Below are 26742 nucleotides of genomic sequence, written 5' to 3' on the forward strand. Positions count from 1 at the left end.
AAATGGGAAGTCGGACAACTGACACTCTCCTGGAGAGGTGAGGGAAATGGGGAAGAGAAAGCAGTGGAGCATGTACTCCTGTGTCCTACTAAGAAAATCAACAAGACACAGTGGCTATAATTGAACACATATAAATATTGAGCAATGAAATAAACAAAGGCTGCTCTAACTGCAGCTCTGGTGCTATCTCATGTGCCATTTCTCCATAATAACATGGTCCTGGTGGTGGATGTTGGGGAGACGTGCCACTTATTAAAATGTATGTTACCAGGCCCTATCCCAGACCGAATGATTTGGCAGTGCATTCTGATTACCTGCGTCTTGAACAATTTCCCCAGGTGATTCTTAGGCCCACGAATGTCTCAGAACCACTGTCTGATGGGTTATAAGCTCTCTCCATAAACAAGACTATTCTCGTCCCACAAAACTTTTAAAGAATATTCTCACAGGGGGCCAATTAAAACCTCCTTCTTCCATAACACTATTATAAAACTAATTCCTTTCCTAAAACTTTGAGTTTTCTGCTGTTTTCTCTGAGCCTCCTATTTCTAAGACTCTGACAGAATATCAATCAGGATTTTCAGAATCTGCCAGAATGTGTAGGAAATGATTTATTTTACCCATTGATAGGGACATTTCCCTGATTATCTGCATTTTTGTACCACTTCTGCCCACCCATTCCCTCAGCTGGGAGGGCTTGGATTCCATCATCGACCAGGGTTCTATCAATACTTTACCTTGCACTGTTGCCAGGTCCTTTTGGCTTAGTCAGGGGCATGGAATCTAAATTGTTTTTATAGTCTTTGAAATAAGTCAATATTTTCAAGATCCTAAAAAAAAAAAAAGACTCAATGGCTAGAATCATAAAATCTTACCTTTTTCTAAAATGGCACGATGACAAGGTTGGCACTGCTATCCTTTTGAATACATGTATCTGAGATAAGGAAACTTCACCTTGGGAACATTTTAGGTTTTAGGAAACCTATGCTATGAAAGCCAAAAAGGACAGAAACAATAGTATGAAATTTGCTGAACAATGTAAAGTTCAATATTGGAAAATATTTAATACTTCCACTACCAGAGCCCACAGGAACCTCTGGTAGAAAGAACACTGCTTTCTCCAATGTCTCAGTATGTTGACAAGCAGGGAATAAAATATTAACATTCAAGAACAAAGAAGAGGGGAAATGGCGATAGCAATTTGAAAGATGCCAACAAAATTTTGGAAGTTGAAAATCAGATGACCCAGCAGCAGCTCAGAGAAAGCTGAATCTAATCCTGCAGGTAGGGGGAGCAGAAAGCAGGCAAGAGGGTTCAAGGTGAAGAATGCCATAAGATTTAGGGCTCAGAGGCACCTCTGAGAGCCAGGGTGGGAGGTGAGGTGTAAAAGGAAAATGGGCTGAAAATCTGTATAATTAAGGGGGGAGGTGATATCCTCCCCGGGACTGAGAGAGTAAGGCCTGTGACTCTGTCGAGCAGAAGCCACCAGAATCCAGAATTCTGGATCCCAGAGTGGGTGGAAGGACCAGAGAATTTATTTATTTTTATTATTATTATTTTTTAGTACCGGGGATCAAACTTGGGTCCTTGCGCTTGCGTAGCAGGCAGCGAAACCACTGAGCTAAATCCCCGGCCCAGGACCAGAGAATTTAAATGAAAGTCCGTGTAGTCTTTAGTGAGATCAACCCTCACCATCCCTACAACCTACCAACTCCCTTCCCTGTTCAGCCCCGGAGAGCCAGCACTCAGATTTCTAACACTCAGCCACAAGACTGAAGGAATCTCTCCTCTCTGGCCTGCAGGAAAAGCATCTACACACACTGACCAGGGAACCAGCCAGGCTCTGACTCAACCACCCCAGGGGAATTCTCCACATTGGACAAGTCCTGCCCAAGCATGCAGAGCAATTCCCGAGCTGTCCTGTGCCTCGTTCTACACAGATGTCTGAGAAAAGCTTCTAATGTGAAGGGAAGGAAGGAAGGAAGGAAGGAAGGAAGGAAGGAAGGAAGGAAGGAAGGAAGGGACAAAATAAGCATACAGAAAAGGGTGCTTGGGAGAAACAGACACAGGAGGGAGCACATGAAAACTTAAAATGGAAAAGGTATGAAAACCAGAGAAGAACCAAGGAGTTTCAGTACACAAGGAATAGAAGTTTTAGAAAGTTAAAAAAAAAAAAAAAAAAGAAAGCAAAAGAGGCAGGAATAAGTGATCTAAAAAATTACAAGAATATATCCCAGATCTTACAAACATATTAATACTGGATTTATACTACATCAAAATATGTTTGAAACAATGAAATATGTAACTTGGGAAAGTACTTGAGCTTCTCCCTATTTCCTACTTATCTCTCTTCTATTTTGCTCTTTTTGGGTATATTTTATGTTTCTCATATAAGAGAAACCATGTGATATTTGAGCTTGTGGGTCTGACTTGCTTCACTCAACGTTATGTTCTCATGTGGCACCCATTTAGCTATGAATACCTCAAGTTTTTCTTTATGCAGCAAAGATTTAAAGATGAAGTTCAGAGTACTAGATAGGATATAATGAATTCAAAAGAGCTACAATAAAAATTCTTGTCATGAAATCTTAGGGAGAAAGAGAAGATTCAAAGAATCTCTTGAGTGAAAAGACAAGAATATGTTTGATCTCCAGCACTGGGGGGAAAGAGGGGAGGAAGAGAAAGAGGGAGGGAAGGAAAGACAGAGAGAGAGAGACAGAGAGAGACAGAGAAGACAGGTTACACCCGTAATGTGAAGGATCCAAACGCCACTGGATTTCTCAATACTATGAAAGTCACAAGATCATGATAAAACATCTTTAAAACAGAATATGTTTTCTAAACTATTATTCTACAATAAGGCAAACTGTCAATCAAAAATATAAAGACATTTTCAAAAAATGTTTCCATATAAACAGTCTCCCATGCACCTCCTGGTAAGAAACTATAAGAATGTGCTCCACCAGTTTGAGGCAATAATCCAAGAAAAGAGGATGGGTCAAGAAAACAGATGGTGCTGAAATGGGAACACTCGGAGGCTGACGCCAGCATGGCAGGTGTAAGGAGGCTGCGGCTGCGGTTAGGCAGCAGGGCAAGACCACTGTAGGGAAGAGGCAGGACTGAAGCAGCAGAGGGGAAGCTCCAGGAAAGACGAGGAAGGAAGGAAGGAGGGAGGGAGGAAGGGCAGGAGGGAAGAGAGAAAAGGAGGGAAGGAAGGAGACACAGAGAAAAGGAAAGGAAGGATGAGAAAAAATAGATCTCTTGGGGATATGTTTGATCATACTGAAAATTTTACAGGGTCAGAAAAGTTTGAGGTTGGGTTCAAGGTGGGTGCAGAGAAATCATTACTTTAAGAAAGAGGGAATTATTTATTCTGAAAAGTTGTACAGGAAAGGAAATACAATCCCAGTAAGTACATGGCTAAACAATGAAGCATTGTGCAAAAACAGTCAAGTAAATATGAAATACTTTAAAATCAGAATTTGAAAAGAGAGACTGGGACAGGGACAGGGTTGGGAGTATTTGTGAAGAGGGATTGTAAGCGAGCTAAGTCTTCACTGTGTGCAGAATCGAATACCTGAGAAAGTGAGAAACAGCAACTGACGGAGATGACTGAGGAAACATCTTAATATGAGAAAGCAACTGAGAACACTGAAGTGGTTGCCTTTGGGAAACAGAGCAGGTGGAGGGGGATGACTGTCTCCTCTCATACACTTTGTGGTGCCGTTTGACTCTCTGAACTATGTGAGCGAGTTCCTTGGATAAAGTAAGCAGCATGTATTTAAAGGGAATTGAGCAAAGGAGCTTGGGGTGTTTAAGGTTAAGGAAAATGAATGTTCAAAGATTCTGTGCTAATTGGAGGTATGTTTTCCATGGAGATTTTATGGCTGAAAAGCTCACAGTAATATACCTTAAAATTCTGGTAAAACAAAATTGAAAGGGGAAAACATACTCATCACACACCACAATAGAAGCTATACACACAAAGAACAGAGTAGCAGAGCAGTCTATGATTTATCTGGCCCTATGACTGCAAGAAAAAGTTCACATCATATTCTGGAAATTCTTCACTTTTCACTCGATGATACAGGAGTCCCTCTTGGGCCCTCAGTAGACTGGTAACCGTCCCTGGCTTTTGGTTTACTTCTCTCATAGTCGCTCCATTGTTTTCTGCTTGCCAGACACAGGGATTGAGTTTGCCTTCCGAGAAATCTCACTGTTGTGCCATGGGTTCAAGATAACCATGTCCAATCAAAGGATTCTTTTTAGACTTGCTTTACTAGTTCTTCTATTTGGCTCAAAAGCAGCTTCATGTCATTTGTGTGAATACTTTCTCTAGTGGAGTTGATAACCAACTGAAAACATATTGGGAGGCCAAATTTTGATAATTGCTAGCGAATGGTTTATTAAATACCCTTATGTTTAAGACACAGCTTTAGGCACTATACAAAAATTAGCTAAAAGAGAGAGGGAAGGAAAGAGAGGGAGAGGGAGGGAGGCAGAGAATCTTGACCTTAAGAAACAGTCAGATGAGGAAAATAGACAAAAGTAAGCAGTAAGTTATGGCTATTTCACCACAGAAAGCTACATTTCAAAACTTATGGAGCAATGAAAGTGGTCCAATGCATGATTAATAAATCTTGAAAGTTGAAAGAAAAAAAAAGGAAAAGAAAAGCAAGGAGTAAGGAGAAGTCAAAGACATAACATACCTCAGAAAAGACTTAAGACCTTACAATTCAGAAATTGTACAAATACTTTCATAACCATGATTTTAGCTAAAGTTTTACAGGACTGGGAGAAGATGGTAAAGCGTGAAAGGGCAAAGTGGAGAGAGAAAGGAAAAGGGAGTAAGTGTGGGAGGTCTTTAGAACTGTCTGCTGAAGCAGAGATTTATAACCATGGTACCAAGTGTAAATAACAGGAAATAATGGTATAGCCTCAATCCAGCTGGTCAATGATTTGACTCCGAATTTTAAAAAAAGAAACAGCAAAGTGTAAGCTTTTTATTTTTATTTATTTATTTTTTGGTATCTGGGATCGAACTTGGGACCTTGTGCTTGCGAGGCAGGCAGCGGCACCACTGAGCTAAATCCTCAGCCCAGCTTTTTATTTTTTAAATAGAGTATCCTTCCTTTAAAAAAGCATTTTTTCCTGATGGTAGAATTAACATATCCATCTGATTTAAAAATTTAGAATATTCAGTAAAATACGAAGTGCAAAGCAGTAATTTCAACTTTTCCAATCAGAAATACAATTCCTAACATTTCAGATATCCAGCATTGTCTACACATATTAAAAGCACAATTTGGATTGTGTCATGCAAGTGATCTGCTTATTTTATTCACAGAAGGAGCCATTACAATATGTGATTAATTATGCACGAATATTAAAAATTTCATGTATATTATTTATTTTTCCAAAAATGCTTATTTTAGTTCCAAATTTTCACTGTCACAAGCAACACCATGAACATAATTTTGGCAAATTCTATGCTTATGAGGAGTAATATGTAAATGCTGAGAAGTGGCATTACGAGATAAAACATTCACTATTTTGAAAGATTTTTTTTTTCTTTTTTTGGTTCTTTCTTTTCTTGAAATATCTAGAAAATAAGTTCATTTCCACTTATTTCTGAAATAGCACTTTCTATAAGTGTCCCAAATAAATAACATCTGTATAACATAACTTTCTTGAAATAAATGTCTCTGTTCTCCTACTGTTCCTTTTGGTGCCTGAGCCATTCATTAAACCTAAGTGTTGATCTTGGTCCTTGTGGTTGAGCAGAATAAAGTGAGTTTTCACTAGCAATGGCAGGAACAAAATGGAATTCTATTTTGCATATGGCCTGTAATTTATGCTAGTATTTGTGCAGGGTAGCTGGCTATAGTGTAGCTAATTATTCTGAGAGCTGTGTAAATACTACTCCACGATCAGATAAAAACATGAAATAAATGGTATGTTTGCAGAAAGATATTCACATGTTTATTATGTATTTTTGAAGCATGTTTCATATGTTAGTGAGTTAATACTGCATTTAAAAGCATGCTTTTATCTCATGGTGCCTTATGAGATTAAGACATGATTAATCTAATGAGACTTCACCAAGCAAGATTCTGGCTGCAGAGGCTGGGAGTTGGAACGAATCATCTGAGGTCTGGCTTGGAGGAAATACTGGCGAAAAAGCAGTAAATGAAGAGGCACAGTTTGTATTAAGATTAACAATAGATCATTTTGACAGCCTGTGAGCTTATAAACCTTGCGACGCGTCTGGATTACCATGAACATCCCTGTGTGTCACCTCTGTTTTGTCTGCTTCCGAGCTCAGTCTTGAAGGGTATCACATGTCGCATTTTTCAATGTTCTATATGTGTGTGTATGCACACGTAATTATTTATATATATATATGTACAGATAACGAAACCAAGATAAAACAGAAAAGTTCCCATGTCGATGATGTTTTCCTGCTAGCTACTGACTACAGCCGATGAAAAGCAAGCTGTCCTTTTCTTCACCTAGACAGAATCTTTAGGGGGCGTGGCCAGGCACGCCAGGAGAGAGAGACACAAACAAGCACTGAAGTGCGGCAAGATCTGCCTGTTGAATTCCTAGTGTATCCAGCTGTGGACACATATCCAACCACTGGTTTAGACACAAAGGCCTCTAGAGCAGACTTCTGCAAAATCTCCAGCTAGAATACCCGTATCTGCATTCCAAAAGGAATTGGGCATAGAACAGCAACCGGCAGTAGAATGATCCTTCATGAACCCATCTGTGTTGGGAAAGCCACCCAAAGGTGCATTTCCTCACTCCTTCTTTCCTGCAGAGTAAAGTGCTAGATTAAAGGAGCCGTAGTTGTAGGCACTGGTCAGGGTGACAGCCAAAAGCTTATGAGGAGTATTTGCTCACCAAGTTGTGCCTGTACATTTCCGCCATGTATCACACAAACAGCCCAATGCTCCTAAACCAGGTTGTCACAAAGGAAGACAGTGGCAAAGAGGTGACTTTATTTTGATTTAGCACTAAGATACGTTCTCCTGAAAGAGAGCCGGATAAACTGGACAGGTCCCACTGTATTCTCAAGTAACTAGGCTGAAAGAGCCACAAACTGCTGGCAGTTGTCTAGCAGCAACTGTTTAAGTGTTGAATAGTCCTACAAAATCTTCACTTGGAAAATACAAAAAACTCTCTTACATTTGAACATCAAGAATCCAAATATCCCACCTTTCATAACTCAGTAAATAGCTGGAAGTTGCTCAGGGGCTTGTAAAACAGTTCTAGGTAGCCCAAAACGTCCCTGCCTTCCTGTTTCCCCCAAGTCTAGGACAGAAGGTCCTGGAAGAGAAGCCCCAGAGGTGGCACTATGTTTGGTCCTGTGACCTCTGCTGCCTGACTGCCTCAGAGTGAGAATTTTATGTGATTTTTGGTTTCTTATCTGCAGTTGGGAAGAGCAGTCATAGGTATTCAGGTAAAGCAAGTTTATCTGGCTACCTTTTTTCCACCTCTTAGAAGAAAGGGGAAAGGTACACGAGGACAGCCACTGCATAAGATGTGTGAGGAGGATTTCTGCAAGTAATTAGATCCCACTTGGGCCGAAACTCAGCCTCATGCATGGACAGCCAGAAAGTGCATGTCACATGTCACACTTACCTGACCGTGGGATGCGAGCGCTGTGTAGGCCATGGGCTGATTCATCACTCCCTTCTGCTTCATGAGAAGCATGCGTTTCTGGTCCTCACTCAGGTGCGCTCTCGGGGCCTGGAGCTGCGGTGGAGGCGGCGGTTGCTGCTGGGCGGGTGGCTGCTGCTGTTGCTGCTGCTGCTGCGGCTGGATATACGGCATCAGGGGGTTTTTGCTGGGGTTGGCCATCGGGGGTGTGATCCTCTGACTCAAGTCTGCATTAAAATGGGTCAGAGGTTTAGTGTTGCCATACGTGAGAATATTGTGCTGTTTGTTTAAGGAGTTTGTACCCAAGTTATTTGGCTGCTGATTGATCATATTCATATGATTCTGGGGGAGGTAGTTACTCATTGGTGTCTTCTGCAGGTTGTTTGCCATTGGAGGCACTATAGGGTTTTGGTTGTTAAAGGCTTGAGGGTACATCATTGGGCTATTTGGTTTTTCTGCAGTGAAAGCTGCTCCGTATGGACTCGATGGAGGCCCTAAGGGAGACCAACTTGAAGTCTGGTTTGAATGCTGCTGCTGTTGCTGCTGCTGCTGCTGCTGCTGCTGCTGTTGCTGCTGTTGCTGCTGCTGCTTCTGCATGAGTTTGGCTCGCTGTTGCTGCTGGGCGGCCATCTGTTTGAGCTGTTCTGCTGGAGACATGTCAGAGCTGGGCACAGCCACAGGGACTGAGCTGGCCACTGTCACCGCTGCTGGATTAAGGAGATAACCATTGCCAGGCCGAGGCGGAGCTTGGGCCGGCGTGTGGGCTTGGTTTGGAGTTTGAGGGGACTGGACAGCACAGTTCGCGGGTGAGCTGGCGGGGTTGGGAGCTGCAGGAGTGCTGGCCACGGAAGGTAAGCTCGTGGCCGTGGACACAGTAGAAAAGGGAGGACCAGAAGACGAAGGCCTGGCCTGGGGCGAGCCCATGGAGACGTGTGCAAAAGGCGAGTGAGACGGGTCGCTCTTCACGCCCGCACTCTCCTGGGAGAGAGGAGTCTCTGTGGCTGGCTGCGAGAATTCCGGCTCCTTCTTCTCTTCGAAGTCTTCATTGAACAGGTCCTGTATGTCGTCTTCAGGAACCGTGTTGGCCAGCTCGTCTATTAATTCTTGCCACTCTTGGTCATTCAGGTTAATGTCAGAGAACAATTTGTTCTGATTGGAAAGAGATGTTTCTGATGTGTCTATGCAGGTAGGATCATCGAGAGGTTCCTGTTTGAGGTCCTTGCTCTGCAGGATGGTGAAGCTATCCTCGAGGTTGCTGCAGCCGTTAACAGGAAGCTTAACCTCAGGGAGCCTACCGTTCTTGCTTAGATCTTCTAGAAGCCCAGGGGCATGAGTTCCACTATTCTGCAAGGGCAGAGAAGGCTTCAGGTCAAGTTGGTGAAGAGGAGAAGCAGAAGGCAGTGGCAGGTTGTTGGGCAAATTGTTGATGGCTTCCATCCCAGCAGGCATGTCCTTTCGAATTCGCTTGCTAGTGGGAGAAAAACTCCCATCACAAGCACCATTCTGCTGGTCTCCATTAAGAGGGGATCGTGCTCCTTCCAACTTCCTTTTCACAGTCTCTTGTAGCTGGAAAAGAAATGAGAAAGAGGGTGACTCACTCTTCTTCAAGTCATATCTTACTTTTAAGCATTTTGATGTACACGGCTACACGCTGACTTTTAAATGCTTTGGAATGCGTACGAAAGAAACTTCTAATTTCAATACAGCTACTTCTAATTTCAAAATCGGGCAACTGCAGTTCAAATACTATGGGAAAAGGTTGTAACAGCAAAGCGTGGAGGGCTAAGAGAGAAGACAAACTGAATACTGAGGGGTAGGAAACAAAAGAGAAGATCACGGGAGAAAATTATGTTACCACTTTCCAAATGAATGCTAGACAGGAGACTTGGACCAAAATGTATCATACTTGAGAAAGATGTTAGTATCAATCTTAAATTCTTGCCAGACTTTGAGAACATCAAGAAATTAAACCCACAATGTTTTGAAGAACACTACAAAACCTCTAGGAGAATATGGAATTGAGCCTATTTACTGAATAGCATACAACTGAAGACTAATTTTAAACATTACCCCAACTTCCTTTCAGTTCTTATTTTACCTCGCTTTAGCACCATTCTATTCAGTCATCCCTTCTCTTCTAAAAGCAAATCTCCATTGGCTTTCATGGTATCACATTTTTAAAAATTTCCTCCTTTTTCTCCATCTGCTCTTTCTCGATCTCTTATGTATTCTTTGTTTGCCCTAAATGACAAGATTCTTCAATGTTTTGTCTTAAGTTTTTTGTTTTTTTCCTTCTGTTCACTCTATGCTTTTTAGACAATTTCATCACAAGGGCCTCAACCATCTTCTCTAAGCTGATGGTCTCTAAAAATATTCCCAGCGCAATCTTCTCTGCTGAACTCTGTTAGCTCCAAGGATCTCTTGGATAATTCAGGGGCATTACACTCAACATGTCTCAACACTGACCGCCTTATCATGTGCTACTCACCCATGTTCCCCATCTCACTCTCTAACCAATACCCAAGACAGAAATTAGAATTTTAGCATGTAAAAAACACCTTCCACATCACCAATAGCCACGTCCCTCTGCACCATTCCACTGTTCTACTCATGCCTGTCCACACTGCTACTCTCCTAGGCCAGGGTTCCACTGTCCCTTCTTGGACTTTTGAAGCAGTCTCCTGACTGATCTCTTCATTCATCCATCCACTCACTCTTTCCTCTATCACTTTTATTCCATGTTTTGTTTTCCCCTAATGCAGTCTTCACATTGAGGTCGTTTTTAAAAAACAGAAAAAAAAACCAAAATAGAATGTCCTTCCTGTTTATAACCCTGCAATGACTCCCGTTGTTTTATCCAAGCTGGCTCCTGATAAAACCACCTGGCTACTGCTCATCTTTCCACCTCTCTACTCAGCACCCTCTGCCACTCTCCCCTCACCTACAGTACAGCTCTATCTTCTCTCCTGGAAGTCCTTCAGTTCCTTGGAATTTCCAAGCTTGCTTCTGCCTCCAGGCCATCATATACCTTGTTTTCTTTCTACTTCTTCTCCCCCTCCCTTTTCCTTCATTAATAGTTGCTTATTTTTCAGGTCAGATCTCCTTACTGTAGGAAATTTTCCATCTATCCTTTCCCCACTCTACCCATGACAAATGCCTTTCTTGACCACCTCTTACTGGGATGGATGTACTGGAATAAGTTTGTCCCAGCAATCCATATCTCCTTCTCCTGGCTATTATCACATTCTGAGGCAATGGTTTAAGTGCCTGTTTAGCAAGCTCCAAGAATGTGGGGCCTGTGGCTGAACCATGTACTGTAGATTACAGTATTGCACCGAAAGCTCAGGCTCTTAGCAATGCAACCGTGCAGTTCACAGAGGCTAAGAGAGGTGAGTCTGATCAGAGCAGAAGGCAGCCTCACTGACTGACTTGGAGATCACATGCCTGGTAATGGGAATGATGAAGCTCTTACTCTAGAAGAGGGATGGCGAACCTTTTAGAGAGTTCAATGATACAAACAGCTGGTGTGCCATAGGTTCGCCATCCCTGCCTAGAGTGCATCACATCCACATTAAGATAGCTGACTAAGAAAATTCTTGCTACCTTAATCTCAACACTTGGTAGGCTGAGACAGGAGGATTGGGAATTCAAGAGTTTGAAGCCAGTCTGGCCTACGTAGCAAGACTTTGTCCCAAACAAGACAACAAACCAACCAACCTAATTCTGTTGCTGTGGTCTCCCCTTCTGGGAGAGCTTGGCATCCAGTGTGTGCTGGGGAGATGCCTGCTGAGTGATCAGGTGGGTTAGAAGGGTTTTGCAGCCTCGCACTGGTGAAGGCAGGAGTGCAGTGGTTCGGGGTGGGAGGAAGGCAGAGCAGCAGCCCCCCCCCCCCCCCCAGTCTCCTGTTCTTGGCAGAGGTGCTGGGTAGCACAGAGCCTTTAGGGCACGGAGCAGGATTCCCTCTGACCTCACACCCACAGGTGGAGTTGCTCAGCTCTGGGGGAGCCCCAAGTATAGGAAAGCCCATCTGGAGAAGATGCAGTGAGTTTCAGGAAGGGTCATTTTATTTCTGTGTGCCCTCTTATAAGCAGAGAAATCCATTTAAAAAGTAAACAAAGTAGAAAAGGTCCCTGGATGAAAATCCAGTCCCATCCATGGTCCTAAGTCTCATATTTTAAATCACAAATCAGACACCATCTCAGTCACTCGGCAGAGGCTCCTGATCTGCTGAAAACGGGGCCCAAACTGGAACACTGTGGAATTTGACGTCAAAGAAAATACTGGTTCAATCCATCAATTTCCACTGCTAGAAAATGATGTTATTTATGGAACAAACCAGAAAGCCATGGCTCTGATCACAGTTACGGCAGATACTTGAACGTACACAGGTCCAAACACAACGGCAAGTTCAAACAGCACAGCTCCGGGGTCTGAATGAAACAAGGCCTGGAGCACCTCCTGAAGAGATGTGAAGCTTCAAAAAATCTTCATGTGTCTTACAAATGAATTTGACTTTATTTGACGAAGCACAGGTCTGTGATTCTGTTCTGGGTCATGGAATGGATGGGACAGGACAGAGGAATAAAGACAACTCCAGTGTTCCCTGGAGAATGGTGGTGGCCGAAATGATGGTGACAGACAGGTCTAGCTGGGAATCTCAAGTTTGCCTCTTACCGAGGAGTGGACAGGGAATAGACCGCAGTATCACAGAAACAGATGCAAGGCTCTGGAGTTCAAATGCTGGGCTCAGACCCAGCTCCCCCTAACCAAGAGTTAACATAGACACACAGACAAACACTGTCTGGTACTTAATAAATGGTGCCCTCAATACCCTCCAATAGAAAGGAAACCACACGAAGACAGTGATTTTTTTTTTCTTGTGTTTACCTCTGGGTTCCCAGGAGTTCACAGCTTAGCTTAATAAATATCTGTTAAATGAATAAATTTTGGGAAATTTATATAACCTCTCCTAAGCCTCATTTTTCTCCTCTCCTAAGCCTTGGTTTCCTCCTCTGCAAAATGGATTAATAACACCAAGCTCATAGAGCTACTGGGAGGCTGTCTTTAAGTGAAACAATGTAGAAAGCCCTTAGCTTCATACCGGGGATCCAGTAAGCGCCCACTAAGCCTTAGCTTTCCTATTTCTGAAATTCAGTGATACAAACAGTCACAACTGCGGCTGAGATAGAATGCCTCCTGGAGCTTCAAAACACAAACAGGTAGAATGATAATATTTCTGTTCCCTAGCCGGCCAAACCCTAATGTTTTCCAAGCATCTGGTGTAGCTTTTTAAATATGAACAACAAAAATCAAATTTGCAATTCAAGCCCAAGTCCAAGTGCTAATGCATGCATGTCCTAGATTGTAGAACAGCAGAGGCTGGGTTGTCGGGGCTCAAATCAAATCCATTTCCAGTGCCACCTGGACAGGGCTGCGGAGTGCACCCTTTCCCCGAGGGCCCCACATTCGCAACTACTGGCTCCTTTTAACCCCAATCTTGCCATCTATCTATCTATCATCTATCTACCTACCTGTCATGTACCAGCATTTCAGAGAATCAGAGAATAAGAACAACATCATTAAGTCGCTACGTTATGGTTTCTATGCTTTGTTTTGTCATATCCAAAACAGCAGAAGAATCTTCACATCCCTTTCATCTCTCCATCCTTTGTTATATGGAATGGTGATCTGAGAGCCTATTTCTCTCTTTATGTCCCTCGTGGGAGACAGACGGAGCGTGGGCAAGAAGACATCAAACTGTGTTCAAGAAGCCGACTCTCAGGTAGTGAGTGTAAGAGAAATGGCCCGGAGAGGCCGCACCCAAAGGACCCAGGTCACCCACAGTCCAAACAGCCTATCCTACTAAGTCCCGGGCCCTGTTCCTCCTAAGGCTGGAACTCTTCTGCTCTGTGACCTTGCGGTAGAATCATGGAAACCCTTCTGAGCACCAGCCCCTCGCTCCTGTATTACATTACTACGTACCGATGCTTTCTTTCGTTAGGGAAAGCTGCAATGCTAGGAGCTGAAGTGCTGTTCATCTAGGCCTGTGACAAGGTGGGCCACTGTCAGGTGTCACTTCCTCTGCAGGAAACAATTCCTCCTCCACAGAGGCTCCAGCCCTAGTCTCTCGTCTACAGTGTGGCTTGATGGCTGGTTTGTGTTTCTGTGAAATTGAGCTGTGTGTGCGCGTGTGCATGCAAGCGTGTGTGCGTGTGTGTGTGTGCGCGCGCGTGCATGTGTTACACCCACATCAGTAGTTATAAGAATAGCTGTGCCTTTGGAGTCACAAAGCACTTTGACACAGGATCCTATTTTAGCCTCATACCAGACCTGCAGCAGCCTGGTGTGGGGCTGGTTGGTTGTACAGGGAAAGGGGCACGTTTTAGAGGAGAAGAAATGGGCGTGCGTGGACATGGATGGGAACAAGGATGAGCATGGCTAAGATGACGTGGAGCCTCATTGCTAGATTACTGAGGTATCCCCTGGGCCACACAGTCCACGATGAAGAGATTTTTTTCTTTAGACTTTTGGCAGTGTATTCAAAGAAATTCTCACTGCCCCGTCCTTGATTTTGGATGAAATCAGGCAAGGTTACGCAGCTTGGAAACGAAGCTGATAATGTTAATATCAGTAACAAAGACTTTAAGGCAAAAGATAGTGGAATAAACCATCATATTCCTTGTCTCCTACTCTTACTGATTTTGAAGGGGAGGTTTTATTAAAACCATCTTCCAGAGGGGGGATTTAAGGCATAGTGAGATGAAGTAATGTCTGAGATCACAGAGCTGGTGTCAGAGAGAGGTGGCTAAACCCAGGTTCAAATTCAAACTGAGGTCCGGCTCCACAGCCTGCTTTGCAACACCATCCAGGGCTGGGCTGAACACAGTTGCAGCTTCACTGCTCACACCCAGTTAAGCCCTCCTCAACTTGACCTCTTCCCCATCTCTACTCTTCCTGCCTGCTAACACCAGCTATTTCCAGATGTTCAGCTATACAGCTGTGTTGCTGCACAACAGATACATTCTGAGAAATGTATGAAGATCGTAGTGTCCTTAAACTGAAATGGTTTCCATGTCACTAGGTGATATAATCTCATGGGACCACTTTTAGATATGTTGCCCATCATTGGAGGAAATGTGTGGCTTACAATTATTTAATTATTTACTTAATTATTCATAGTTCCCAGGTCATCCTGTGTTTGTCTTCTCTCCAAGCCGCTGCATATGATACACCCTTGTGCCACTTCTTCACCTGACCACTGCGCTTGGCAGTTCACTTTAGACATCACCCTTCTAGAGTCTCTCTGGACTGCCCCTCTTCATGACCCCTCATCAGGGTGAGGTAGTCCTTCACACGCATACTCATGCATGTCACACTATAAATCAGCTTTCCTTTTCCTTCATGTGTGAATCCATGAATGAGACCTCAAACAGAGTTCTCAAACAGCCACAGTGAATTTATATCATTGATCCTCAAAGCAAGCACTTTAAAATACTGGACCACATAAGTGGTTTTTTTTGGAGTAAACGTACAATTTCTTTTGGTTATATTAAAATACTGGAAATAAGCCAGCTTAATATTTTTAAGGACTCAGAGGGCCCATGGAATCCACATTAGTAACCACTAGAGAACATATGAAGTGATTTGTGAAAAAGAAAACTGAAATGAAAATGTAGAGGCTATAAGGGACACTAGCAAGGTCATATGTTTTCACAGGGATATGCGCCCCAAATGCTGGATTTTTTCATAGCTGCACTTTAAAATTTCACACAAAGGCTGCAAGTGGTTTTCTGCCATCCCAGCACCCCCTGCAAGCACAAATGTGGGTGATGATCATCTTTCCCAGCTGTTGGAGATACAACTCTCCCAAGACTTGAGGATGAGTTTGAATCTAAGCCACACATGCTTGAACTAATCTAGAAGCTCAAAGAGAGCAGTTTGGCCATTTTGATCTGCTCTGGTTAAATTAGAAGATGATTCATTAGAATCAATTTTTACAAGGTTATTCTCTTTTTATTCTATCAGCAGATAATGAGCCTACAGATACATGGATGCATTTGGCTTGCTTTTTAAAATGTATTTGATGAGTGACCCAGAATACTCATGTGTTAGATATTTTCATTAGGAGGGTATGAACAGTGCGCAAAAACATTTCTGGTGCTGTCTCCTAGAATTAAGCACTCCCATGAAGAGTCTTCTGAGGTTTATTTAGAAGTTGGACTTTCTTTTTTTTTTTTTAAGCTGGACTTTCTTTAGTGATTTTCCAACTCTGATGGGAGTAGGTACCTAGGAAGCTGTTAGTAATGCCTATGTCTTGGTCCCACCTCTGTAATTTGATTTAACAGCCACCAGTGGGGTCCAGCTGGAGATGCAGGAGAGGGGCACAGATAGCTGAAGAAATTTAATCAAATCCTAGGATTCTTCTGAGGGAGTCTAGGATCTTTTGTTCTTAGATATCCTTATGCACACTAATAATTCTGTTGGGTTCTGATATTCTAAAATTGGCAGTTTGATTTTTAAAAATACATACAAAACCCTAATGTCAACAGAAAATGTTCCCGAGTTGGCTGGTGGCATTCTGGATCACAAGCAGCACTATGAAACAATGGTCTAGACTCAGATTTTTCAAACCTCAGAAGACTGTCACTTCTATAGAAAATGGCTGGATTTCCTAAACACTTTTCATGAAAATGTGTAGTTTGAAAATATTTTAGATTGGGTTGGTGGCACATGCCTGTAACCCCAGCACTCAGGAGGTTGAGGCAGGAGGACTGTCCTGAGTTCTAGGGCAGCTTGGGCTACACAGCGAGTTCAAGGCCAGCCTGAGTTACACATACACACACACACACACACACACACACACACACACACACACACAAAGCCAAAACAAAATTTAGGCTTTTCTGAACACATTAATATCCCAGACCATTTCACCCTCCACATTACATTTTAACTTTGATTCAATGTATTAGGGGTGGAGATGTTATGTGCCTGTGTGCCAGCCACCATGCCAGGGACTGAGGGGTCAACCCATTCCCAAAAACAAGCCCATGCCTGAAAGTGAACACCAGCCAGGGCTGACAAAAGTTGAGTATATTCGTTTTAAACAGATGCTCACAAAGGGTAGGGTACAGAAATAAAAATCTTATCCAAATTCCCTTTCCAACCTTATATACTCCAACATTATTTTACAGAGAAAGCAATTTTACTACATACGAATTACACATTTTATATTAATATATAAACTACTATATACTAGGCATATCCTATCTATCTATCTGTCATCTATCTATCTATCTATCCATCCATCCTATTGCCATGAGAACTCTGCTTGGGACCACCCCAGAATGTAGCTTCCGGAGACCTGGTCAGTGGGAAGTACTGGGTGTCTGAGGGGGAGGTCAGGCAGGAACGTTGAAAATCTCCAGTAAGAAGAGAATCATCTTCAGATCAGCTTCACCCTCTTAGTGAGCATCAGCAACATCAGCTGAAAAACCCCAAAGAGGGGCACCGGAGCCCCTCAGCCCTGGGAAATAGGAGCACGCAGAACATTTTGAGGCACTCTGAGGAAATATTTAGAAATGACCACGCTCTTCTTTTTTCTTCCATGAATCATACTAAAAACTATCTTCCAGCAGTCTTGGGTGTACACAAGGCCAGCGGCACCTCCTCCTGAACTCTGGAACAGCAATGCTCACCCAAGTCCAGTGGTGAAGTGCTGCAGCAAGATTCTGTTTGTTGGGTTTTTTTTTTTGGTACCGGGGATCAAACTCGGGACCTTGCACTTGCAAGGCAGGCGGCGCAACCACTGAGCTAAATCCCTGGCAGCAAGATTCTTATTTACTGCCTTAAAAACATTTTTAAACCTTTTTCTTTATAGCTGAAGTTTTACATATATTTGTATCCTTTAATTATGCCTAAACATGTAATAAGTACCAACAGAATGACCAATAACACATTGGGAATGGCTCATAAAAAAAATCACTAGCAGTGGCAGTCAGAGCCCTCCTTTAGAAACTTTAAGTCCTAAGATCCCCTCAAATCTTCAAATTTCCAAATCCACAAATGTCCATATGGGCTCTTGGCTTCCTCCCAATCAAATGAATAAATTACATTTTCATCACAAGTCACATGAGTCCTGTGTACTTTTCCCATCTGAAATTATAAGGGTTTCTACAAGCTCCACACACGCAATTTAAATTGGTGCATGAACAAAATGATAACTGCCCATTCAAACCAAGACTCTTATCTCTGCAAATCCTGAGGCTATGTGGTTTTCAAATCTCCTCACATGGTTTCCAGTAGAAAACTTAAAATCCTAAGTTTTTGTCAGAGAATTTGATTCGCCTCTTAGTAAATGTCTCAAAATATTATTATCATGTATTCTAATTAGCTGAGAACTAAGAATGTGCTAGACATCAAGCTAAGTGCTTTAGACGCATTACCTCCATTAATCCTCACGAAACCTACAAAGGATGAAGAACCTTTCAGAGAGGACGGGAAAGCTTTCCTAGAGCACAAAGCAGAGCCCCACCCAGTTCCTCTGCCTCTCCACTCTGTGCCCTCCTCTTCTTTGCTATTCTGTGTCTGATGTCTTCCGTCCCAATCAGACTTCAGTAATTCTTGGTTAGAGAAATTATGCAGAAGTGTCTTGGAACCTGTGACACCCCAGTCTGAAGAGGACGTGCTCATGTCTTCGAGTCAGAGCTGTCTGATTCACAGACAAGCATCATGCTCCCCCACAAGGAAAAACGTTACTAGCAAATTTAGCATGTATCTGAGCAGTGATGACAGCAGCTGCCCCAAAACTTCGGTAGCCAGCAGCTATGTACCCAGTGGCAGCGTCCTTTGTGCAATAGCTTTCTGCAGGAAAAGCTCCTCAGAGATGGTAGCTGCCAACAGAATTTTACACTCTGAACCCTGAAGTCCTCTGTCTTCTCATCTACCCAAATACACACGGTATGTTTACTTTTAAGGGCAAGAAACAATTCCCTTAGGAATCTCTCCCGATATCTCTTGCTAGAAGTCATACATATGTTTTCTATTCAAACACGCTTGTACACATGGCCTTGTGTTACAATCAAAAATTCCTAATGGGATTTTATTTAGTGCTGTAAAGAAATGACAGTGAAAAAGGTAGGTGAGGAAGAAGGGGCAAACCGTAAGGGAGGGAGAGGGCAAGGAAAGATCAGGTCTCATCTGTGTCCTTCACAGCTGGAGACTCACACGGGCCAGGAAGCCCAAAGAGCAGGGATGTTAGGACGAGGCAGGAGGCTGCAGTTTGTTTGTTTTCTGAGAGGAGGGAGACAGATGAGGAGAAATGTTTCAAGGAGGCTCAGTACTTTTCCCTCCCTTGGGCAGGAATCAAGGATATTTTTATTTCCCTGTTTACTCAGAATGCGCTTTTTCTTTTCAATGAGAATTTCTCACTTTTGTTTTCAGCCCCTTCCCTTTTAGGAGATCAGTTTTTCTCCTCAGCGCTAAATTTGCTGCACCAGCTGATGGGGTACAAATAGCCCAGTGCTTCCAGATGTGATGCTCCTTGGGAATAAAACCCCAGAGCATGTTTCTTTCCCTCTGGAAAACAAAAGTATGGAAATAAGACGCCCTGGTCTATGAAAAGCCTCCTGCTTCTCTCTCTCAGAGGTCAGACTGCATTTCCCAGTGAGTTACTGTTTGCATGAAAAGCTCCCTCCTGGAAGAGAATCCCCCACTGCTTCTTTCTCTCTCACATATAGCAAGGGAGCAAACAGAACATGAGTCTTATTTGCAGCCAGCACCTGACTCCAAGCCTCCATTTCACAGCAAGTTTCGACACCAAATCTGAAGGCTAAGCACTTGCCTCCCTTCACCACCAAAGCAACGTCTTCTTTGCATGTTTTTAGACCAACTTTGTTCACAACAGCAGACAAGGCAGAATGAGAGGACTTCCCCCTCCAGCATGAGTCACCAAGGGAAGGGTGAGGATGCCCACAGGTGGACACACATGTTCTCCTCTACAGGCAAACGTGGAGGTGATTTAACCTGCTCTGAAAATTTTCATGGGGCAGGACTGTGCACCACACATTTATTTGATCCACAAACAACAGAGCTTTCTGTGTGGGGAGAAGCTGCTCAGCTTTATCCCGCCAGCTGAAATTCATTACTCAAAAGAAATTAGACCAAGGGACTGTTGTTATAGCAACAGTCAGAGTCATTTACACAGCGTCTTCCCCACAACCTCACTCTGATTTCTTTGGGCAGCAATTTCAATTATGTATGGGGAGTGACCAAGCCGGAGCCTGGGTGGACTCTTTATTAGCCTTTAAGATGTGGAAGCCTGAATTCTCTATGACCAATCCAAAGCTCAAAGATGACACTCTTCAGTGTATCTACAGTCTTCAGTATATCTATAGAGTTCTCTCGGTTCTGAAAATCCTTATCAGGCAAAACACCTTTGGAGCCACTGTTTTCATCTCCTATGTAGGAACTGGACATATGATTACCAACTTGTGCGACCACTGCATCAGGGAGGAAACAGAAACATATGGGGGGAAAGTGCCACATCTAGACCTAGGGGACGCCTGTTATGTGACTCTTGCACACTCAGCCAGGTTGCATGGAGCCCAGAGCCCCTCATCCTTACTTGTGCCAGTAGATGTCCCCGAGGTATGGCCACTCAAAGAATGGGGGCTTTCATCAGGGCCAACCAAGGATTGGCAGGAATTTCCAGTGATGCCAGCAGTGAATTGGAAGTGAGTTTATTACATTAGTGCTCTAGCCCTTTACTCTTTGGGGGTGGATTTTCCATGTAATAGCTCATTCCAACATCTGAAGACAGCACTCACTTCGAATTCCCCTTTCTTGATGAAAAGCGTACACTCACTTCCAAATCACTATGCCAAACAACTTTCCACAGGAATTCTGCAACAGAGCAGCCTACGCCCTCCCTGGTGATACACAAAGGTCGTAAAAATCCAGGGGGCCAGGGACATATATCATGACCAGTGTTAGAGCTGAACATGACCCCACCACCTTCCAATTTATACGTTGATAACCTAACTTCCATTTCCTCAGAATGTGACTATATGTGGAGTATTTTTTTTTTTTTTTTGGTACCAGGGATCGAACTCGGGTCCTTGCGCTTGCGAGGCAGGCGGCGGAACCACTGAGCTAAATCCCCGGCATATGTGGAGTGTTTTTAATGACATAAGTCATTTAAAATGAGGTCATTCAGGTGGGTCCTAATCAGTATGACTGGTTTTCTTACAGCAAGGGGAAATTAGGACACGAACACTTACAGAGGGGTGACCGTGTGAGGACACAGGAAGATGACCAATGTTTGTGCAACTGTAACAAAATACCTGAGACTGAGTAATTTATAAAGAACAGATGTTTATTTCTCACAGATCTGTAGGCTGAGATGTCCAAGATCAAAGTGCTAGCAGGGTCAGCGAGGGGTGCAACCCTGTTCCTTATAGCTCCATCTAGGGGTCCTTGAATGGTAGAAGAGCAGACGGGAAGAGTCTAAACTATAGTTTCCGCTTGCTAGTTTATAAAGCTGTAATCCACTCAGGAGGGTGGATCCCTCCCCCAATTTAATCACCTCTCCAAAGGTCCCTCCTTAGATACCACCACCTGGAGATTAAGTTTCAACATGAATTCTGAGGACATTCAAACCATAGAAAGGACTCAGGAGAAACCAACCCTGCTGACACCTTCATCTTGGACTCCAGACCTACAAGGGATTAAGTTTCTGCTGTCTAACTCATCCAGCCTGTGGCAGTTTGTTATGGCAGCCCTGACAAACTAATAACACTAATAATTTCATTAAACCTATCTCGTCTTCTCAGTGTCTTATATAATTTAGTTGCTTTTTTCCCCCCCGGTACTGGGGATGGAACCCAAGACCTTCACAAAGAGCTAAATCCTCATCCTTTATTTTCATTTTAAATTTTGAGACAGGGTCTCACTAAGCTGCTAAACTGCTCAGGGTAGGCCTGAACTTGCAATCCTCCCACCTCAGCCTCCCAGAGTGCCCGGACTATAGGCATGTACCACCCACCACACCCATCTTTAGTAACTATTTAAAAGGAATATTTTGCACCGGTTTGTTCATGCTTGGACTCAACTGACTAAGCTCTTAGGGGTGCTGATTCTGTGACAGGCACCGGGGACACTAGTCAACCACAGTCTCGGACTTCAAGAGCCTTCAGGATGGAGGGGAAAGGAAAGCAAATAGGAAGTAAGGTCAGGGCAGCTGGGGGCAGGCACCCATGCTGTAGGATCACAGAGGAGGTCATGTTGCTCCATGCTCAGGCAGTGAGGCCTCTGGGAGGGCCAGATACACAAGATTAAGTCTTCAGGGATTCAAAGTCAGGGGGGATGGTCCAGGAAGAGGGAATACAAACACAGCCTTGGGCCAGAGAAGAAAGAAGCATGTCTGTAAGCGAAATCTCCAGTGGTTGCTATGGTTTGAATGTCCTCAGAATTCAGGTTGAAACATAATCTCCAGGTGGTATCTAAGGTGGGATGTTTGGAGAGGTGATTACATCGAGGAAGGGGTCCACCCTCCTGAGTGGATTACAACTTTGTAAAATGGCTTGAGCTGGGATATCAAGTGCAAGTATGGAGAAGCAAGCCTGGAGACGTAAGAGCTTCCTGGGTCATGGAGAGCTGGAAGGCTATGCTAGGACCCTCACACTCCATCCAGAGAACTTTGGGAGACCCTGGAGGAGGAACAGTTACTTGCGCTGCTACCTCCTCACTTCCTAATAATAATGGCGGTAACTGGGTACAGAAGTAAGAAACTTGAAATGACTTGTCCTAGTCACCAGGACTGCTGTAACAAGACAGCTGCTATAGTCTGCCCAGGGAGTGCCCCACAAAGGCCATACGTTAAAGGCTTTGTCCCCGAGTATGCTACTGGGAGGTGTGGAACCTTTCGCTGGCAGCCCAAGTGGGACAAAGTTAGGCCACTGGGGCATGGCCAGAAGGGGATAGAGGACCCTGGCCCCTTCCGTGCTTTACTTTGCTTACCGGCCACCATAAGGTAAGCAGCTTTTCTGCCATACACTCCTGCCACACAGGCCCAGAGCAGCCAGGCCAAGTGACCATGGGCTGAAATCTCTGAAATTGTGAACCAAGACAGACCCTTCCTCCCTTTAAGTTGATTAGTTCAGGTGCCTGTCACAAAGGTGGAAAGCTGACGACCACAGTCACGAAAGCCACAGAAGCAGACTTCTTTACAGTTCTAGAGGTCAGAAATCTCAGCTAAGGTCAGTAGGGTTGGTTTACCTGAGGCCTCTCTCCTTGGCTTGCTTGGTTCTCCCTGTGTCCTCACACGGCCATTTCTCACATCCCTGGTCTGTCTCTGTGTCCAAATTTCCTCTTCTTGTAGAATGAGAGAGCATACTGGGTAGGCGCTCACCTCAACTGCCTTATTTTAACTTAAAATGTCCCCATCTTCAAATACCATTACATTCAGAAGTACTGGGGATGGGACTGTTAACCTGTGGGGGTCGACACAGGGGGAGGGGGCAAATTCAGCCCATAACATGAACCGTGTCATTCCTGCACAGCATGGGCAAGTGGCCAAAGCCACCCTTCACTTGCAAATCAACAGGCCACAGACTTGGCTTTCAGGCAACTAGTTCAACAATTGCTATTTGATCCAGCGCTGAACAATGTTTTTTTATTATTAACAGTGTTTCCCTTCCAAATTCAAAATCAACTTCACTAACTTCTTAACTATTTGCCAAACCTCAGGGTAGGCAAAAGTGAGCCTTCCACAACTTTAGGAGACTCTGAATAGTAACTGCTTGTTCCCTGGCCCTGAGTTAACTTTACTTTGCAGCGTCCGTCCACCTGACCTCGGAGATACACAGAGGGAAACTGAGTCAGAAATGAGGGCCACAACAGAAATCAGAGGAAGAAGAGATGACAGCCAGCATTCCTTGCTCCAGCCCAGTGCCCTGTATGATAAATCACTTTGCTTATAATAGGTTCAGAGTTTGTCAACTTTCTGTTCCAATTGTGGCACACTGTAAATGTACTGTAAAACCGTAGAGTCAAAGCTATGTATTTCAATGGTTTTATCTTTCTTACCTAGTCATCCAGATATTACTGATGTAGCTTCCATTAGAACGCTACAGTTAAGTTTGCATAATATTCTCTGTAACTACCTACTCGTGTGTGGTTATGGCTCTCCGAAACTCCCCTGGGACAGGATTTTTTCTGCACCTTGGTCTCAGTTCAGGAGTAAAATTTCTTTTTGTACCAACAGATGATGACTGCAGAGATATTTCTGAAGTTATGTGAATGGAGAAGAAAGGAGGATTTTTACTGCAATGAATATTGTGTTACCTTTTGTTCAATCAAACACCCCAAATCAAAAAGAGCTGAACATAAAGGCACCCAGCAAGGCAGAGTAATAGATTTCACTGAAGACTGCCCACACTGCCAGATTTAACTAAATGAGGTTTGCATTCACATGCTTATCAGTATTTAAAAATACCCCGAGTGTACACAACAGAAAATGTCAGGAACTTGAAAAGCAAAAATATGCATGTGGCGTTTTCCAAATCTCTCTAAAGCATAGCAACTAAACAAACTTAATTATGTGATCAGGCAGCACTTACTTAACCTCTCTAGACCTCTGTTTCCTCAATTATAAAACGAGAGGGTTGGACTACATGATCTCCAGTTTGTTCCAGCTCTAAGAGTCCTTATTTGGACTCTGGATTCAAATCAATAGCTTACTTTCAAAATCACCCTGGAAGGCACTATTAAGTCAGACGGGCAGAGGTAGTTACTGAGTAACCAAGATCCTTATTTTACATGAGAGAGCAAGAATTCATCACACCCTTCTGTAAAGCCTTGTTGCCTTAAGTACATTTGAAAGAGAAATTACTCTTGAATCTTAATCACAATTATACTAAAAAACCCAAAAGAAACCAACTGAATACCAAGTGTGTAAATTACATGACCATTTCAAATAATTTTTTACCTTCTGATGGTGTAGGTCTGATGTGTAGATCTGATGGTGTCGGGAACTGAGCTGGGAGCAGAGGATGCACAAGATGCCCAAGACCCCAGATTTCAGTGACACCCACAGTCTGTCATGTTCTCATGCTGCTCCTAAGCATCTAACTGAAAATGTCCCTCTCCTGGGTAACACCTATCTGAATAGATGACGTTGCATCCTATTCTGGCAACCACAGTACGGACTTGGCTAACTCCCACAGCTGTGCACAGCTCTTCCACCATGAATCATTTTAAATAAATGGCCTCCAATGACATGAAGGACCTGAGAGTGTCAGTGTGGTAATTAGTTACTGGACCAGTTTACAAGAAGGAGCTGTCCCCCTTTCTGAGCATCCACTCCTACAGGTATCTCTCAGATGAGGCAGCTGGCATGTGGACCTGGCACAGGTTCACAGGCAGGGGCCAGGCCCTTGGATCTCCTCTCTCCTGGCCAAGCTGCGTGTTCCGCGTAAGTCATTTGCTCTGCTGCCACTTTTGCCTTGGACAGAGTCATCTCCAAAGTCCCCCACTGCCCTAGAAGCCTCAAACGTTATGATCTCTGTAGGTTAACTTGGGTACAGTTGGAAGATGTACCAATAACATTTTAGGTGTCCCCTCATGGCAAGTAAACTGCCTACTGATAGAATCTTTTCTAAAATATGTAACTAATTCCTACATTTGAAAGAATTAAAAAAGAGCATGTCTAGTGTCATTTCTATGCATTGCTTAATAAAGTCTGATTAGTCTGATTCCTGCTAATTTTGTCTTTACCTGTAACTTGGCAAAGGGCCAACCTGATATTTATCCATATGTAAAAAAAAAAAAAGAGCTTACTATATAAAAGAATAGGCAGAATAAAGATCATAAGGGGAATGCTTAACCTACTTAAGACAGAAATGAGACTCAAGGACTCAAGAGACTCCAATTTAAATAAACAATTGATAGATGTACTATGAATTCTTCTCATATATTAGAGTAGTTCCCCGAGGATGCTTATTTACTAACAGTTTGATATAGTCTAGTTTGAATTGCAGTCTTTCCTTTTAAATATATCACAAGTAGTATATATTTACTACTACATTTCAATTCAGATTTTTCTCAATTCAGAAGCCGTTTGCTCAAATTAGTTTAAATTAGGGAGAGTCTATTGTATTCATAAACTCTTCATCTAAATGGCAGAAATGATGGCTGTAACATTTGTCTTAGGTTTGTTGGAACTCAGCAGCTTAACTTCTAGTTTGAGATTCATAAGGAACAAACATGGAATGATTAATGGTCATTACTGACTTCTTACAGCTACAACTTATCAGAATATGTATACTCTAATACTGTACCCATGGTAATTATCTCATTGCTATGAAGTGTCACAGAAATGCATTATGCGAAGTACGTGTTGAATCACATTTAGTAATTTATTTTATGCTTAAAACCCAGAAGCTTCGTGTTCTCTAATGGTTGGAGGTTTTGTGTGAGTGTCATGCTCTCAAGCTGGGGTTGTTGGGAGGCTTTGTCCCCCTGATCATTCCTTAAAGCTTTTCTACATCTCCTAACTTGAAAACAGGCATATTCACGTGTGACCACTGCTACATCTTACGGAAAGGTTTGGGCAGATTAAGTCTATAAAACAGTTGGTCACCTCGGGAAAGACATTAAGGAAATTATTCAGCCTGCTGCAGTGAGGGCCTCTCTCACTGTGGGACTATTTAATGAACAGGTACATATAATGCTTGACATTTCTATGGAGGTTTTCATGCAAGCATCTCAACATCCCTAAAAGAAATGCATGGCAACAATTACCAGGCACCTGGGAAGCATCAGAGAGGCTGAAGGCCGTGTAGCTGAGTTTTGAACAGCACAGTGTTCATGAGTCTTGGTACATCCCAGTACAGTCATCCCATATACCTGAACATGTGGGTGACTTGGACATGAGGTGATGTCTCCTTGAGATGCCCATCTGTGCATACAAGGTGGGCTAAACAACAGCAAAAATTCCCTCAGATGAAAGCATAGTTGAAAAGGGACCCTGCTAATTTAGATGAGAAGACTTAACAAAGAAACAAAGAGTATCTGTAA

At 43.3% G+C, this 26742-nt stretch overlaps 1 protein-coding gene across 2 annotated transcripts in view; it reads right to left on the reverse strand.

The window, feature by feature from the left end:
• Positions 1–26742, reverse strand: part of Maml3 (mastermind like transcriptional coactivator 3) — a 417197-nt gene that overhangs the window by 155116 nt on the left and 235339 nt on the right. For both annotated transcript variants that reach the window (XM_021236421.2, XM_004854993.4), the window contains exon 2: positions 7648–9231. In XM_021236421.2, the coding sequence (XP_021092080.1) occupies positions 7648–9231 (1584 nt within the window). The remainder of the gene's footprint in view (positions 1–7647; positions 9232–26742) is intronic.

Source organism: Heterocephalus glaber, unplaced genomic scaffold (assembly GCF_053883595.1).
Source record: "Heterocephalus glaber isolate CG9 unplaced genomic scaffold, H.glaber_assembly_v1.0 deba00001586, whole genome shotgun sequence".
Classification (NCBI taxonomy): domain Eukaryota; kingdom Metazoa; phylum Chordata; class Mammalia; order Rodentia; family Bathyergidae; genus Heterocephalus; species Heterocephalus glaber.